The sequence below is a fragment of the Pseudopodoces humilis genome, chromosome 3, assembly GCF_049639895.1.
Source record: "Pseudopodoces humilis isolate 2021_Gansu_Grassland_sample_001 chromosome 3, ASM4963989v1, whole genome shotgun sequence".
In the NCBI taxonomy this organism is placed as follows: domain Eukaryota; kingdom Metazoa; phylum Chordata; class Aves; order Passeriformes; family Paridae; genus Pseudopodoces; species Pseudopodoces humilis.
The window spans coordinates 36883834-36897713 of NC_142202.1; the positions used below are offsets into that span (position 1 = coordinate 36883834).

Below are 13880 nucleotides of genomic sequence, written 5' to 3' on the forward strand. Positions count from 1 at the left end.
CACATGTTGAAGAAGACCTGGCGATGTGAAAAGCATTATCACCACAAGACTTTCACCATGGAATGGGTTGGATCCTAGTACAGATCTGTGGTTTCCTTTTACCTTGTTTATAGTCCCGTTGTGTTTGAAGATCTAGTCACCACCCTTAGAAAGAAGGAAATACAGGCCTACCACAGTCATACTTTTTGTCATACTTTTACAAGTCTCTTCTAAAGATATTAATGCTTTATTAAAAATAACCTCTAACTTTTGGAACCCAGCTTGTCTTTAAAGTGATTTCATTCTTCATGACAAAATTTAAATACCCTGTTCAAGTAGGATCCAGCACAGAACCAGTGGGAAGATAGAGCACTTTTGCAAGACTTCATCCATATTAAGCAAAAAGAAATACAATCTTAAATCAGCCTGAAAACAGAAATTACATGGTTGCTACTGTTTCTAAAAACTACTAATCGGTGCTTAATTAAACAAACCCCACTGAAATGACTCCAAACATTCAGAGACTGAGACAAAAATAAGTAGCGTTTGTTGATACTGCAACAAATACTAACAGCAACATACTAACAACAGCAAGACTGATAAGTACTTTGATGACAACATTGAGGAACAAACTCAAAACATTAGTTCAAAGTCCTGATCAAAATACTGCCAGCATGAGCTGTAGTGCTGTGGCTGAGTACATCTGACTCGTGCAAGCAAGGGATATAAAGACATTGTTTTCAGTTATATTATTATCTTATGATATCATCATGTTGCAGATAAAGACTTTCACAGATTTCATCCATTACCAAAATGTCAACTACTGAAGTGTATTCTCTCTGAGTTCACAGTGTCATTAGTCTGTATTTGCCCAAAGAACATTAATAACAGTTTAATAATTATTATTAAAAAACTTCTGTGTTACTTGAGGTTTGTCATTGGCAATCTGTAGAAATTTACCAGTTGAGGGAAAAGAATTAGAAAATTGCATACTTTTTGGTTTAGAAAACAGCAGCAAAACATGCTTTCTTCATTGCACCCACCCAAAAAAATACATGTTGGATGATGTGCCTTCAGAAGTTCTGCTTACTTGGTCAATTTAGTTAGTTAGTTAGTGCTTAACAGCCCAACTCTCTCCATCCAGAGTCCTTGGTCTAGTAACTGGTAGCAGGACAGGCACCAATAGGTTTAGCATCTGGGTCAAAGCCTCCATGCCAGAAAACAGAGCAACTGGCCCTGACTGAAAAAATCTGAAATCTAAAATAAAGCCATGTACACCTCAAGTTAACTTGAACTTGTTGGACCTGAACTATAAACATTCTGAGACTCCAGAAGCTCCTGTGAGACCCTTAGGGGACTGGAATGGATTTTAGGCAAGGTGTATGGTTACAGGAAATTTGAAGAGAGGAGATAGAACCAGCAGCTAGAAAATGTTGAGTAATGTGGTGTGCTGGAGTCAGCATTTAATTTACAGACAGCCTATTTTTGTATTTGCAAAGTAGTAGTAGTTTTGAGGCTATTGCAGTGCAGTGTCACCTTTGCTTCTGTAACACCTTAAAATGTTGGTGAGGTGGTATTAGGAGCTCAATAGATGTGCCAAAGAGATGTCAGTCAGTTAAGGGGGGTACTTTCTCTTCCGTAGCTGGTTGCCTGGAGAAGTTCTCATACAGAAAAACAGGGTGAGGTAGGTCTGGGACTCAGCAGCTTTAGCAGATGTTTTAATAACTATTGAGAGTGGGAGTACATTACCATATCTGTAACTTAGACTTTTTTGTTGGTGTGAGTACTAAGATAATGTCATGAACACATACTTAGGCAACTGCAAAAGGCACCAGCACTCAGTTTATCAGCCTGTTTATTTGTGTATACTTAGAAATACTTTCTCTGCTCTTAAGTTTTAAATTCTATTACTTTGTGGGATTTTATGGAACCACTTTTTGTTTAGAAGATCTGCAGAAAAGACAGTCAGTAGATGTTTCAGATGCTCTGTGGGATTAGAAGTCACACAAAGAACTGCTGTTCATATTGTGTTTGAAGTTTCTCTTTATCCCCACCTTAGCATTTGCAAAGCCCATGTTAGGTGAACACTGCGAGTAGTGGGTAATTTGAATCACCTGGTGTGTTGTACAATGTAGCATTTCTCTTGGACAATTTCATATTGTGTTTTTTATACAGAAATCCACATCAGTGCTGGTCCTGCCAGTTTTTCCTTCCATCAGGAAAGATAAATCAGCACCCTGAGCTGTTCTAGTCATGTGCTTTACAATGAGATGCTGTCCTAGAAGTGGTTATGTCTTTCTTTGGATTAAAATGGACAATGAACAACTAATTCAGGTGCAGGCCCTCAGAGATGCCTAGATGGAGTTGAATTCTGCCCATTTCTGGCAGAACAGATTGTTTGGATTGCATTTTTGTTGTAAAGGAACTCTGAGTATCCTTTGTAAACAGTATGAGTTAGTTCTGGGCTGAGCTTCCATAATATGAGAACATAATGTTCTTTTTAAGTTCTGGCTAATGTCACAGTTGAAGATCTGGAAGTACAGGGTAAACCAATGTGTGTAAAGTGTGAGTTTTCATCTCTCCTCTTTTGGGATGGTTAAGATCAGCAGGGAGGCACTGGATTAATTTCTGTAGATCATTGCTCATCTTTCCATTTAGGATGGCATTGTGCCTCCTTCCTTTGTGGTAAGGACTCTGGTCAAATGGATTATATTCTCAGGGCTTAAAATACTGCAGTGATTGGGCCTCAAATATGCAAATCCTTGTGTTCAGTGTGTTCAGATTTTTGGCTGATTTAATTTCTGATGATGAAGCGTTCCAGTGCGTTTTCTGAAGGTTAGGCGAGACATGCAGAGTAGCTTTGGCTACAGGTTCTTTCTCATGGAACCTCACATTCCAAGTGGATATGGAAATCAGCAAGGAGTCAGAAAGCCATGTGCAAAATTGTGTCAGAAATAACCTTTTACTACAACTTTTAACTATCCACTTGGACCAAAAAGGAGTGGGAAGATCATTTTAGGAAACTCGAGCAGCAATAGCAGAGGAACAAAAGGTCACTACCAAGAAGTTTTGAGACAAGCAATTTGGTAATTATTTCAGTTTAGTGAGAGCTTCACATCCACTGTGAATCTTTTTCAGGGATTCCATTTAGAGTGTGTCCATGAGGGTATATGAACATCCTTCCTAACTAATGAAAAATAACCTTTGTGACTGATACCCTTACCTTTTTATTAAATTGTGGGGTAGACATGAATGCTGTTCACTGCAAACCTTAGCATCTATCCATGGTCAACGTCAATGAATTTGAAGTTATCAAAATTGTAAAAGAGCACAATCTAAATATAGTGCAGAAATACCTTTAGCTTTGGTTCACATTTGATGCAATCTCCTGATATAGCATAAACTTAACCAACTTAGACTGATGTCCAGAACCTTTAGTTCTGGAACAAAGAACTGTTGCATTCTTAAATAATTTGAAGGATCCGGTTTAGTTTCTTAGTCTTTGCTTATTTTGTGTGTGTGATGGTGACAGTTGTGAGGAGCTGGAACAGAAATAAAGCTTTTTTTATGGGCAGGAACTGGACTGGCTGTGGTGTAGTTGTTTCATGGTTGTGTCAGGAAAAACTTTTTATATAATACTTCATTTTAAATATGTGAAATACAGAATAATGTTCCTAACATTAGGATTTTTAGGCCTCTGGGTACAAGTAAGGCTCACAAGGGCTTGCTCAGTTACAACTGTATATGCAAATTAGATGCACATTTTCACAGCTGCATTTTTGCTAACAAGCACCTAAAAGCCAGTCGGTCCATCCAGTTTATATTGTGTCATCTCTGTCAGCCAAGCTTTCATCACCAATTACAGCTAACATCTGTGCCAGTACACTTGTGTGTCTAGATGTAATCCCCTAACACTTTTTTAATATGCAATACATCTGACTTCAAAAATGTCCTTTTCATTTTTGGAAGCATACATCAGCTTCCTTTTATAACAGCCACCCTAAGTTACAGAACAAGCTGTCTCTATGCTTCATTTGCAAGTTATGAGAAAAGCTCAGAAACACATGGACCAGTGTAGACTAAACTATGTTAAAAACAAAGGTGGTTGTTTTTTTTCCCCCTCTTGAACTGTAGTTGTATTGTCCCTGATCATAGCCAAGAGATGAGTGAGCAGTAAAAATAAACCCATATAGAAAAAGGTTTCTTCAATCATTGTGAATTATAGGATATTTTCTTTCAACTTTACTTGAAAGATTCTTTTCAAAATGAGCATTAATTTCTGTTGCAACTAAGATGTTTCTGTCATTCAGGAATAGGTACATGTTCTTTCTTGGTCTCTGCCCCCTTACCTTCTTCTTGATCTCAGTATCCTATTGTCATCTCCCTTGGGCAATCTCATGCTGTTCTCCAGTTTGAATACTTGCCTTCGAGTTTCTGTGCACCAGTCATGCTTCCACCCACAAATCTTACAGCACTCTGTTCATTTAGCTGCCTCCCCTGGAAAACTCTGACCAGCACACATCACAGTGACCCAAAATACATTATTTTTAATTTAAACTTTAGGAACATAGCATAGCAAGGGGAAAAGTTTAAAACAACAGAAAATGTCATTGCTGTAACTTGTTCTGTCCTCCGCAGGGGTACTCAGATGGTTCATTTCTGTCAGGGATCCAAGTCTCAAATCTACCTTATTTCAAAACACCAGTTCTCATGACCTTTCAGTGGCCCCCCATATACCTTTCGGTCTTTGTACACTCCTCTCTGCCCACCCTTTTCTTCCCTGGAGGAAAAAAAAAAAAGAGAAAGAAGAAGAAGAAGAAAAAGACAAGCTGAGAAAGGTGGAATAGATAACTTAGCAGAATAGGTAACTTACCATTGTTATTGGTCCTGAATTTCTACTGTTGGTTTCTTAGGTGAGTTGCCGTTGTTCCCCTTGGGTTTATTGTCCAAGCACCTAGTGACTGAATCAACACATTATAAAAGATAAGAGTTTTAGTCTACTCTACTTGGACAGCTAAACAGAACATACAGTATTAAGAGAGTATTATAGGTATAAGATCTAAAAATGCAGACATTCACAACTTGATTTTTGAGGGACCAGTGGGGCAGGAAACAAGTTTTGATTGTCAACATTCCTTAATTCTTCTTTAGATGTTAAACAACTTCGCATTGGCAGACATGCAATATAAAATAGTCTTGCACAATTGTCAAACTGTGCAACTATCATGTACATGAGTGCTTCAGCTCTATGGATTTTCAAAAGTTCCAACTGCTTCCTTCAGAACTAAAGCCTTGTTTATACTGCCAGTATCACTAATGGAAAAATTAGCACTGAGTAATCTGGGAATCCAGTGTCTTATGTCCTGCTCAGTCCTTCCCATCAGATCACATTCATGTGGAAGAAGCAGCGATCCCTAAGAGCTGCTTGTCTTGTCCCTTTGCCTTTCACTGACTGTTTTTATGTGGTGGTTTCTTCCACACAAGCCAGATGAATTAGTATTTTGTGGTAGAACACAGATTTCCTTTGCCAAGAACATTTGTGGGCATCTGTGAAAAAGTGCTTTTACTATTCTGCATAGCTTTCCTGTGTGTACATATGAATGAAAGGGTCAATCTGAGATTATAACCTGTCCCTATACATGGATGGTAATTCAGGATTAGATGTGAAGAAAGAATGGGGTGTTTCTGGTCCTATGACAACTCCCAAAATTATGCACATTATCACTGTATGTCAGTGGGAAGCTGTGCAGTTGGGATGTAAGTAAATTTTGCTGTATGTCCTTTATTTTGCCATGCTGGCTTTGTTTCCTGTGCCCTGGGATGTTGCTCTTGGGCAGTGTACTTTGTTCTCTGGGAGAGGAAAGTGGTGTTTGAATATTATTACTTTATATAAATATATTCTGGAGGACATACCTCAAAGGAAACCACTTTGCTCTTGCAGCAGAATGTGGTGGGATTTACAATGATTTGTAAGTTCTCTGGGGAGTTTATGCTGCAGACTTGGACTGGCAGCCATGGCAGCTCTGGGTGTGCACAGACAAGCTTTGCCTGTACTGCTCTGTCTTGTGCTCTCAAAGGGCCCAGTTGTTGACCACAGAATTCAAACAGACTTTTTGAACACTTTGGTTTTTTCAGTACAAAATAAAATCATTCAAGGTGGAGCAGATACTACCTGTAAAAATAAAATTAAAGTGCTGGACAGCAAGTAGGGCTGTGCTCTGTACTGTCTGGAGGCAGTCTGGATTTATCCAACTATTTGCTGTCTGGGACAGTTCTACACAGCATGAGGTTTCTGGCTCTGCACCCATCTGCAATTCTTGGATTTTGTATCTGCTTAGGGCTTTTTTCCCCTCCCTCTCTTCTGGTGGTTTTTCTTTCCCGTCCTTTCTCTGCCTGATTCTCAGAACACCAGGCAGTCTTCACAGAACCAGATGCTAAATAGACTGTTGCAACAGTAAAGGAGCACCTGGGTTGCTGTATTTTAACAATATTTCTGTTTTCAAATAAATTGTATTGTATGTCTTTTAGTAAAGAGTACTAGAAACAGAGTTGACACCATTTTTGATTTATAAAAGTGTCAAACTCTGCATAAGCATTTCAAACATGGACTCTGACACCTAAAATGAAGAGTTGCTTTGGTCTCAGATTGTGTAGTCTAGCTTTTAGAGAGAGGCACAAAATCAGATGTAACTGTTTATCTTGTGTGTTTCCCCCTGCTCTTTGAGGTTCACAGCCAAGGAGACTTTGAACAGCACTCACACTTCTAAGCCTGTGGGTTGAAGATACAGTTTGTAGATAAGTGTGGGCTATTTTGGAAGTATTTTTCACTCTGATTTCTGCAGGTTGGTTGATAGTGCCAGAAATACTGACTGTACCTGCCCCAATTTACTTCCTTTGAGGAGGCTTCTGCCAGCAGCCGTAATGGTCTGGGATAGCCTTTGTTCCACAGAATGAGGACTATAAACAGAGATAGCCCTAGAGAGAAGTGCATTAGCAGTGGGATACACAACATCCCTCAGTTCTTGCTTCCCATGCAGAGCAGAAGAACCTGACCTATAACTTTTTGTACAGTTACTGACTCAAATCTATCCCTGGTGTTATCCCTGTTTAGACTTAACAGTATATATTTGGCTCATTAACATTGTAATGACATCGTTCTTTGAAGAGAGAATGCTTTCTGGAAATTTTCTTTTCTGCAAATTTATGGTGTTTCTAGGAAGATAAGTTTATTTCCAGCAAATATGAACCACAGCTCACTGGGACTAATGTAATGCAGCCTGTGTTACAAGTGTATTTACTTTTATATCTTATTTTCTTTCCCCCCTCAGAGGATTACGCCCAGCTGTGCAACATTCCTGTTCCAGGATCTCGACGGCCATATGGACAAGATGCTTTAGTGGACTTTGAGGAGCACTACACTCCAGAAACCAATCCATACTTTGTTGAAGACCGTAAGCAAGATTCTCTGTTATATAAAAGACTTGAAATGAGATATTTACTTCAGGTTTTTTTTCCCTGTAGACAGTTTCATTCTTCTCTTTGCTTCTGGGTAGTGTAGCCTATTTATGCTTTAGTTATTCCTATGACACAAGCTTCCAGTCAGGTGTTCCAGTTCAAGAGCCAGGTTTGTATGAGAGTCCAGTTGGGCTCAGAGTACAATTAATTTTTAATCTAGTGAAACAGTTTGGGCCAAGTGTACTAAATTTGTGTTTACCAACAGCTTTACAGCTCAAGGTCAAAAGGCTTTCCAATTTTCCTTCTCACAAATTGATTTTCCTTTGGAGCATGGGATAGATTTCTCCAGAGTGTGTTTAATTTAAAAGAAAAAAAAAACCCTCTTCATCTTTCCATGATTTCCCAGCAGAACTTGTATGGGTGAAATGAGAGCATGCAAGTCATTCTTGCTCAACAGAGAAAATGTACAGCATAGTGTGATCAGAGAACACACATATGTATGGACTTCAGGCTGGATGCTATGGCCTGCCAAGCAGGGTGTGAGGGATTGCACACAGCATTTTGCTTGTACTTGAGGAATATCAGGGCTCTTCATGTTGGGTTGGGCCCAGCTCACTGTTAAAATTTGCAGGAGAGAAATGCTTACAGATTTCAGTATTTTCCTCAAAACCAGGCACACTGTGCAGGTCCAAAATATTTTATCACAGTTTTAGAGAAGAAAAGTGGAGGTATTGGAAGGAGCTGGTAACTTCTTGTGCTTTAAATATCTATGGCCTGCAAGTTGCTATGATGTCCACAGTCCCCAGTTAGCATTACTGAGTATTGATGTGTAGCTGAAATGTCACACAGCTGAAAACTACTCATTACACGATGAAAAACCCAGAACAATGACCAGGTAAGCAATGTTAACATACTGTTAATCTGGAAAGAAGCATTTCACAAGGTATAAACAAGGTGTATAATTTAGTGGTAAATAAACACAATAAATTGTGGAAAGTTTTGAATCCACAGCTGAGACCACTTCATAGAATGGCTTCAGTGGGAAGGGACCTTAAAGATCATCTAGTTCCAACCTCTTAGGGACAGAGGCTTAAAAGCTGATGGCTCTTGCGCCCATCCTATCACTGAATCAGATGGGGCATCCTGTTTAGGGCATCAGAGACGTCAAGATTACAATCCTGCTGCAGGCTGTGTGAGGAATACAGCATTACATCCCATCCCATGGCAGGGCCATGTACTGCAGTGTAATATTTGTCATTGTGCAGTCAGTTTCTGCAGAAGCAAATACATACCTCAGAATTACAGTACAGGTCCCACTGAGCTGGTTTGAACTAGAGTATATTTTGTGGAGTAGAACTTGCTCTGGGTGATATATATTTTAGTTTTAGCTACTTAAAATTACAACATACGGTATTTATGACAGGGAAAGGGGGAGAAAAAACATGTGTGTGTACATATGTTTATGCATATATGTCTATATATAAGCTATATGGCTAATAAATTATATATTTCTTTGGTTTAAAAAAAACTGTGTGGTTGGGGGGACACCTTTCCCTTTCTTGGCACTGTTTTCTAAATTAGAAAAGGTCTTCACTTTAAAAGGTCTGTCCTGAGCCTTCTGCAAGCTCTGTCAGAGGACCCCAGCAAGTAATGAAACTTGGTTACCTACATCATGACAGTGCTCAGTATTCTCAATATTGTACTGAGAAGTGATTTACAAGGCTCATGAAAAAGACTGCAATGTTTCCCATTAAATGTACACTTGTGTACATCCTCTGTATTATATATGTTCTTGAGATGTGACATCTGTCAGCAAGTACTTAATTCACATTACATGTTCAGTGTCTTCAGAATCTACTCAGCATATTACTGACCAGGTTGATCCTTACTAAGAAGCCCACCATGCTAGAAAATCCAGGATAGGAGCAATATTTGTAGTTAAAGAGAGAGGGGAGTAGAAATGGCAGTATGGAAGTTAAATGGAGGAAGATGTGGAAAGGGCAGAGTAGGAAAGGCAAAGCAGGTGAGTAGAAAAGAGGGCCTCAAGGACCAAGACAGGATGGAGTAAATAAGAAACACAAGAGGAAAAAACATAAGGAAGGGACAAATTCATATTCCTAGATAGCTTAGCAAACATGTATCACAGCTGTTGCAATATGAATTAGTAAATAGTTTTTCAATAAGTTGCTGGTTTGTTGGTGGAGCCACTACCTGTTACAGGACAGATGGGGAGATATATCCTACTCTATTCCACTCCAGCTCTAATTTCTCCTCTATATATTCATTGTTCTATTAAACTTATGACTCAAACATTCTCAGTTTTTTCCACAGAAGTCTGTTTGATGTGATGGGCTGCCATCTGCAGTCCTGTTACATTACTGCTCCATGAGCAGAAAGGTAGTGAAAAAAAACTAAGGGCTTATAGGAACAGTTCGGTACTAGAGACAATCTCTGAACATGTAAAAATGTAAAATAATTTTGTAAGTATAAATCCTTCCTTATATTTAAAAGCATAACTGTCACAAAAGCCCTAAGGCAGGGAGCACAAAAAGTATTATACAAACCACTGAATACAAAGACAACTCTTTGTATAAGAGGTGAAAAAAAAAAAAAAAAAAAAAGCTCAACTCTTTGAGCTTTGACTGTTCACCATCTAGAATTATGACAAGGAGGAATTGCTAGATTATAGGTATTTGTACTGGCACCAGTCACTGAAGCACAAGCCAAAGGGCTGTTAACAAAAAACCGCAACAGGAAAGCAGTCTCTGATTTCTTCTTATTTTCCTTATGGCAGCTGGGATTGATATTTTTTTAATATGTTTTCTTCTGGATAAATTATAATGCATCTCTAACCCCTCTACACACACACCTACCTTATTTTTCTACAATCCTCTTTTAAGAAACTTTTATCCCAAATTGCATGACCACTTGTTTCCTTAAAGGCAGATTCACATAACAATTAACATAAAAGGTGCTATTTAGAAAACACTGACTTACCCTTTAAAAAGTAAACAATGAAATTATGGATTTTCCATTCTGCAAAAAAGATCACAGATTTTTAACACAAAATAAAACTTAAGAGTTAACCAAGTTATTTAGTTTCCATCTTGAAACGTATCACGGCACTTTTCTGGTACATTTAAAACTCCAGATGGTGCAGCTCTGCTAAAGCTGACCTATTTTCTGCAAAGTCAAGTCACATTCCAGTAAACTTCTGAGAGAATTTCAGACTCTCACTATATATTTGGGGATACCGGTTCAGTAGCTTTGTAACCTACTTGTTTGCAATTCTCTCTCCTCCCAGGTTTCCTGAACAGCTTTGAGGAGCTACAAGCAGAGGAATGTGGTATTCTGAATGGATGTGAAAATGGACGATGTGTAAGAGTCCAGGAAGGCTACACCTGTGACTGCTTTGATGGTTATCACCTGGACATGGCCAAAATGACTTGTGTTGGTGAGGATAGTATATCACCTTTATATCACCTGTTATCTCCTAGTACTCAGTCACTTAACCTTGGGAGGCCTCGAACAAAGGGGTTAGGGATGATCACCTGAATTGGATTAAAGATCCAAGCTTTGCTTTATTTACTGAAAAATATATTTACTACTGTTTTTGTTGTTGCAAAAATATCTTGGCGTTCCTCAGTGCATCTTGGTCATTACAGCTGTGTTCAGTTAAGAGAGTAGAAGTGAACAGACACACGTTTGTGGAATGAAGCATAAACTTATATCAAGACTTTCATGTACAGATCAAATGTCTTTCAAAGGCTTTAGTGAGCTAGGAGGATGGAACTGGACCCAGAGCAGAAGAGTGATTTTAGGAGTGGATTTTTAGAGTGGGTTCAGAGTGATTGCCTAAATATGCAGATAACCAGCTGGTGAAGCTTGGCCCCTGATTTTTCACAGGTTTCAACATTAAACAGACTCAGCCATTTCTCTCACTCTCAAACTAGTAAATCTGCACATTTACTAACCAAGATATCTATATCTTCAATTAAAACAACTAAACATGGGAACAGCAAATGTCAGTGAGAAGATGAAGCAGAACAACCACCCCTCAGTGTAAAAGCCTAGTACAAGTAGCCTGATTATTTCAGTTTAAGGTCTGCGCTAACCTTGTTTAGCATTATGCTTCATAATGCCCAGCTGAAATCTCCCAGCTCTGATGAGAAGCTGCCTGTGTGCCTTGTAATCTTCAGGACTTTATGGCAAGTTGGCCTCCTTAGTAAGAAAATACATAGCTGCTGTGTATGTCAGGCCAAAGCTGTGTGATGTTGAGTGCAGGTTGTTTACCTTTCACAACTATTCAGTTGGCGCCACCAGCAGCTCCTAAAATATTCAGTTGGTAAAGTACAGATGTCATGCTAAGAACTTTGAGCTTCTTTCTTAAAAGTCACTTTTCAGTCATCAGATAAAGACCTGTAAGTGGTTACTTAATTTTGTTGTGCAGCTAGGCTGAATTTGGACTTGGTAATCTAACAGTTTAAAGCTCTTCAATACCCTACTGATTTCCTATGATAACTTCCACCTCTTCCCTATTCATCTTCTAGAGCTTTTTACCCAGCCTAATTCCACCCAATTGGATCTGAAAATAAAGTTCCCAGGGAATTTGTGCAGATTGTTCTAGTCCTAACAATGCTGGAACTAAATGAGTATTAACTGCACACCAGACTTGAGTACATGTCTTTTGATGTCTCCTTTTTGCAGATGTGAATGAGTGCAACGAGCTGAACAACAGGATGTCCCTCTGCAAGAATGCCAAGTGCATTAACACGGAAGGGTCGTACAAGTGTTTGTGTCTCCCTGGGTACGTGCCTTCAGACAAGCCAAATTACTGCACACCACTGAACTCAGAACCAGAGAGTGAACTGGAGTAGAGGAAAATCTCCATATCCTAAGCCCATATACTCTGCACTGTATAAAGAAAAGGAAGAAAAGTATTTAACTTGAGAAGGCACCAGAGTAGAAAACAAAAGGGGAGAAAAGGGTTAAAATGTGTCAAAGGTGAGACATGATGGGTTGCTTGTTTATCAGCTTCACTGAAGTGACAGACCAAATGAACACATTGCTCTGTATGAAAGAAACAACTATATACTGTGTTCATTAAAAAAAAAATCTTGGAAAATAATCAAAAACAGTGCTGTTATTTTAAACAGAAGAGCTTTGTTTTTTGTTTTGTTTTGGATTTTTTTTTTACTATTGCTTGATTAATTTGGCATTTAAATAGTGATGAAAATATTTTATATTACTATGTCATTTTTTTGATTGTTCATTTCCTTGCCTACTGTTTCTTTTCAGACCTTTTTTTCTGATCAGTACAAATTCTATGATACAGATACTCTTAGTCCATTTTATGAGAACTGTTACACAGGGTGATGCTCCTCCTTCCCTGGAACATTGGTCGGTGACTTTTTTTAATTTGCTAGTTGTCTGCCCTGTGGAGCAGGCACCATTTGTTTTCAAATGTTTATATACCTTGGTGAAAAGTCCTTATATTCATTTTGTATCCTGTATGGTTGTTACTGCACTTAAAATCTTTAGAACCTTTCTGCCAAGTTCAAAGCTGCTAGTGGACAACATTGGATTCCTTTTGTACATTAAACCAAAAGAATTTAGCTCACATCTCTATTGTAATGTGTAAATTGAACACAAGAGAGATCTTGTATGATTACCCTAACATATTAAAGCTGTATATTAAAACTCAATAAAATCACCTTTTTTTAGAAAAAAAGTGCTGTTTATTAATTTTGTCTTCTTTCCTTCCCCCAGGCTTTTTTTTGCTGTTTGTTTTACAAGAATCAGCCCTCAGGTGTTTACAGTACTAGATTTAATTTACATTACAATAGTCTTCGGGAGTTGTCTGGCTGGTTTTTCCATCTCATGATGTTTTAATAAGACCAGAATCTGAATTAGTTAATGCATGAAGTTAGGCTTCCAGGGGGAAGATTTCAAACACAGACCTACAGAAACTGTTTGACTTGGAAGCTGATTCACATGGAATTATTTTCTTTCCTGGTCTTTAGGCATGTTTCCCACTAAATCTGCAAATAACACTCTACAGTATGATGTCCTGGTTTTCAGAAATGCTGCGGAGAAGGGGGAGAATTTCCTTTTCTTGATGAACTGTACCTTCCCATCAGCTCTTATTTTTCAGTGGAAGGAGAGAAAGAGATTAGGAGACGGACAGATGTTTCACTTTGACCTTGTCCAGAGTGAAAGAGTTTCTTTTGGAAATCCTGAAACAGGTCCTTTTCCTATTTTTCAAATGAAATGTTTAGCTGTGTCTTTTAGACCTGCCATGCATTTAAATGAAAAGGATAATTTGAGATTTTTTAAAGTGAGTCAAATTCAGTCCAGTTATCCAAAAATAAGGTTATTATTTCTCATTTCACCAAAAAAAAAAAAAACCACAAAAACAAACACAACAACAACAAAAAAAACAACCA

At 38.4% G+C, this 13880-nt stretch overlaps 1 protein-coding gene across 9 annotated transcripts in view; it reads left to right on the forward strand.

Annotated features, from left to right (window-relative positions):
- The window catches only part of LTBP1 (latent transforming growth factor beta binding protein 1), a 184242-nt gene extending 171077 nt beyond the window's left edge, over positions 1-13165 (forward strand). For all 9 annotated transcript variants that reach the window (XM_088052414.1, XM_005526906.3, XM_088052412.1 and 6 more), the window contains 3 exons: positions 7308-7430; positions 10739-10888; positions 12142-13165. In XM_088052414.1, coding sequence (XP_087908540.1) covers positions 7308-7430; positions 10739-10888; positions 12142-12311 — 443 coding nt within the window. In that variant the 3' untranslated portion in view covers positions 12312-13165. The remainder of the gene's footprint in view (positions 1-7307; positions 7431-10738; positions 10889-12141) is intronic.
- Positions 13166-13880: the final 715 nt, after the last annotated feature.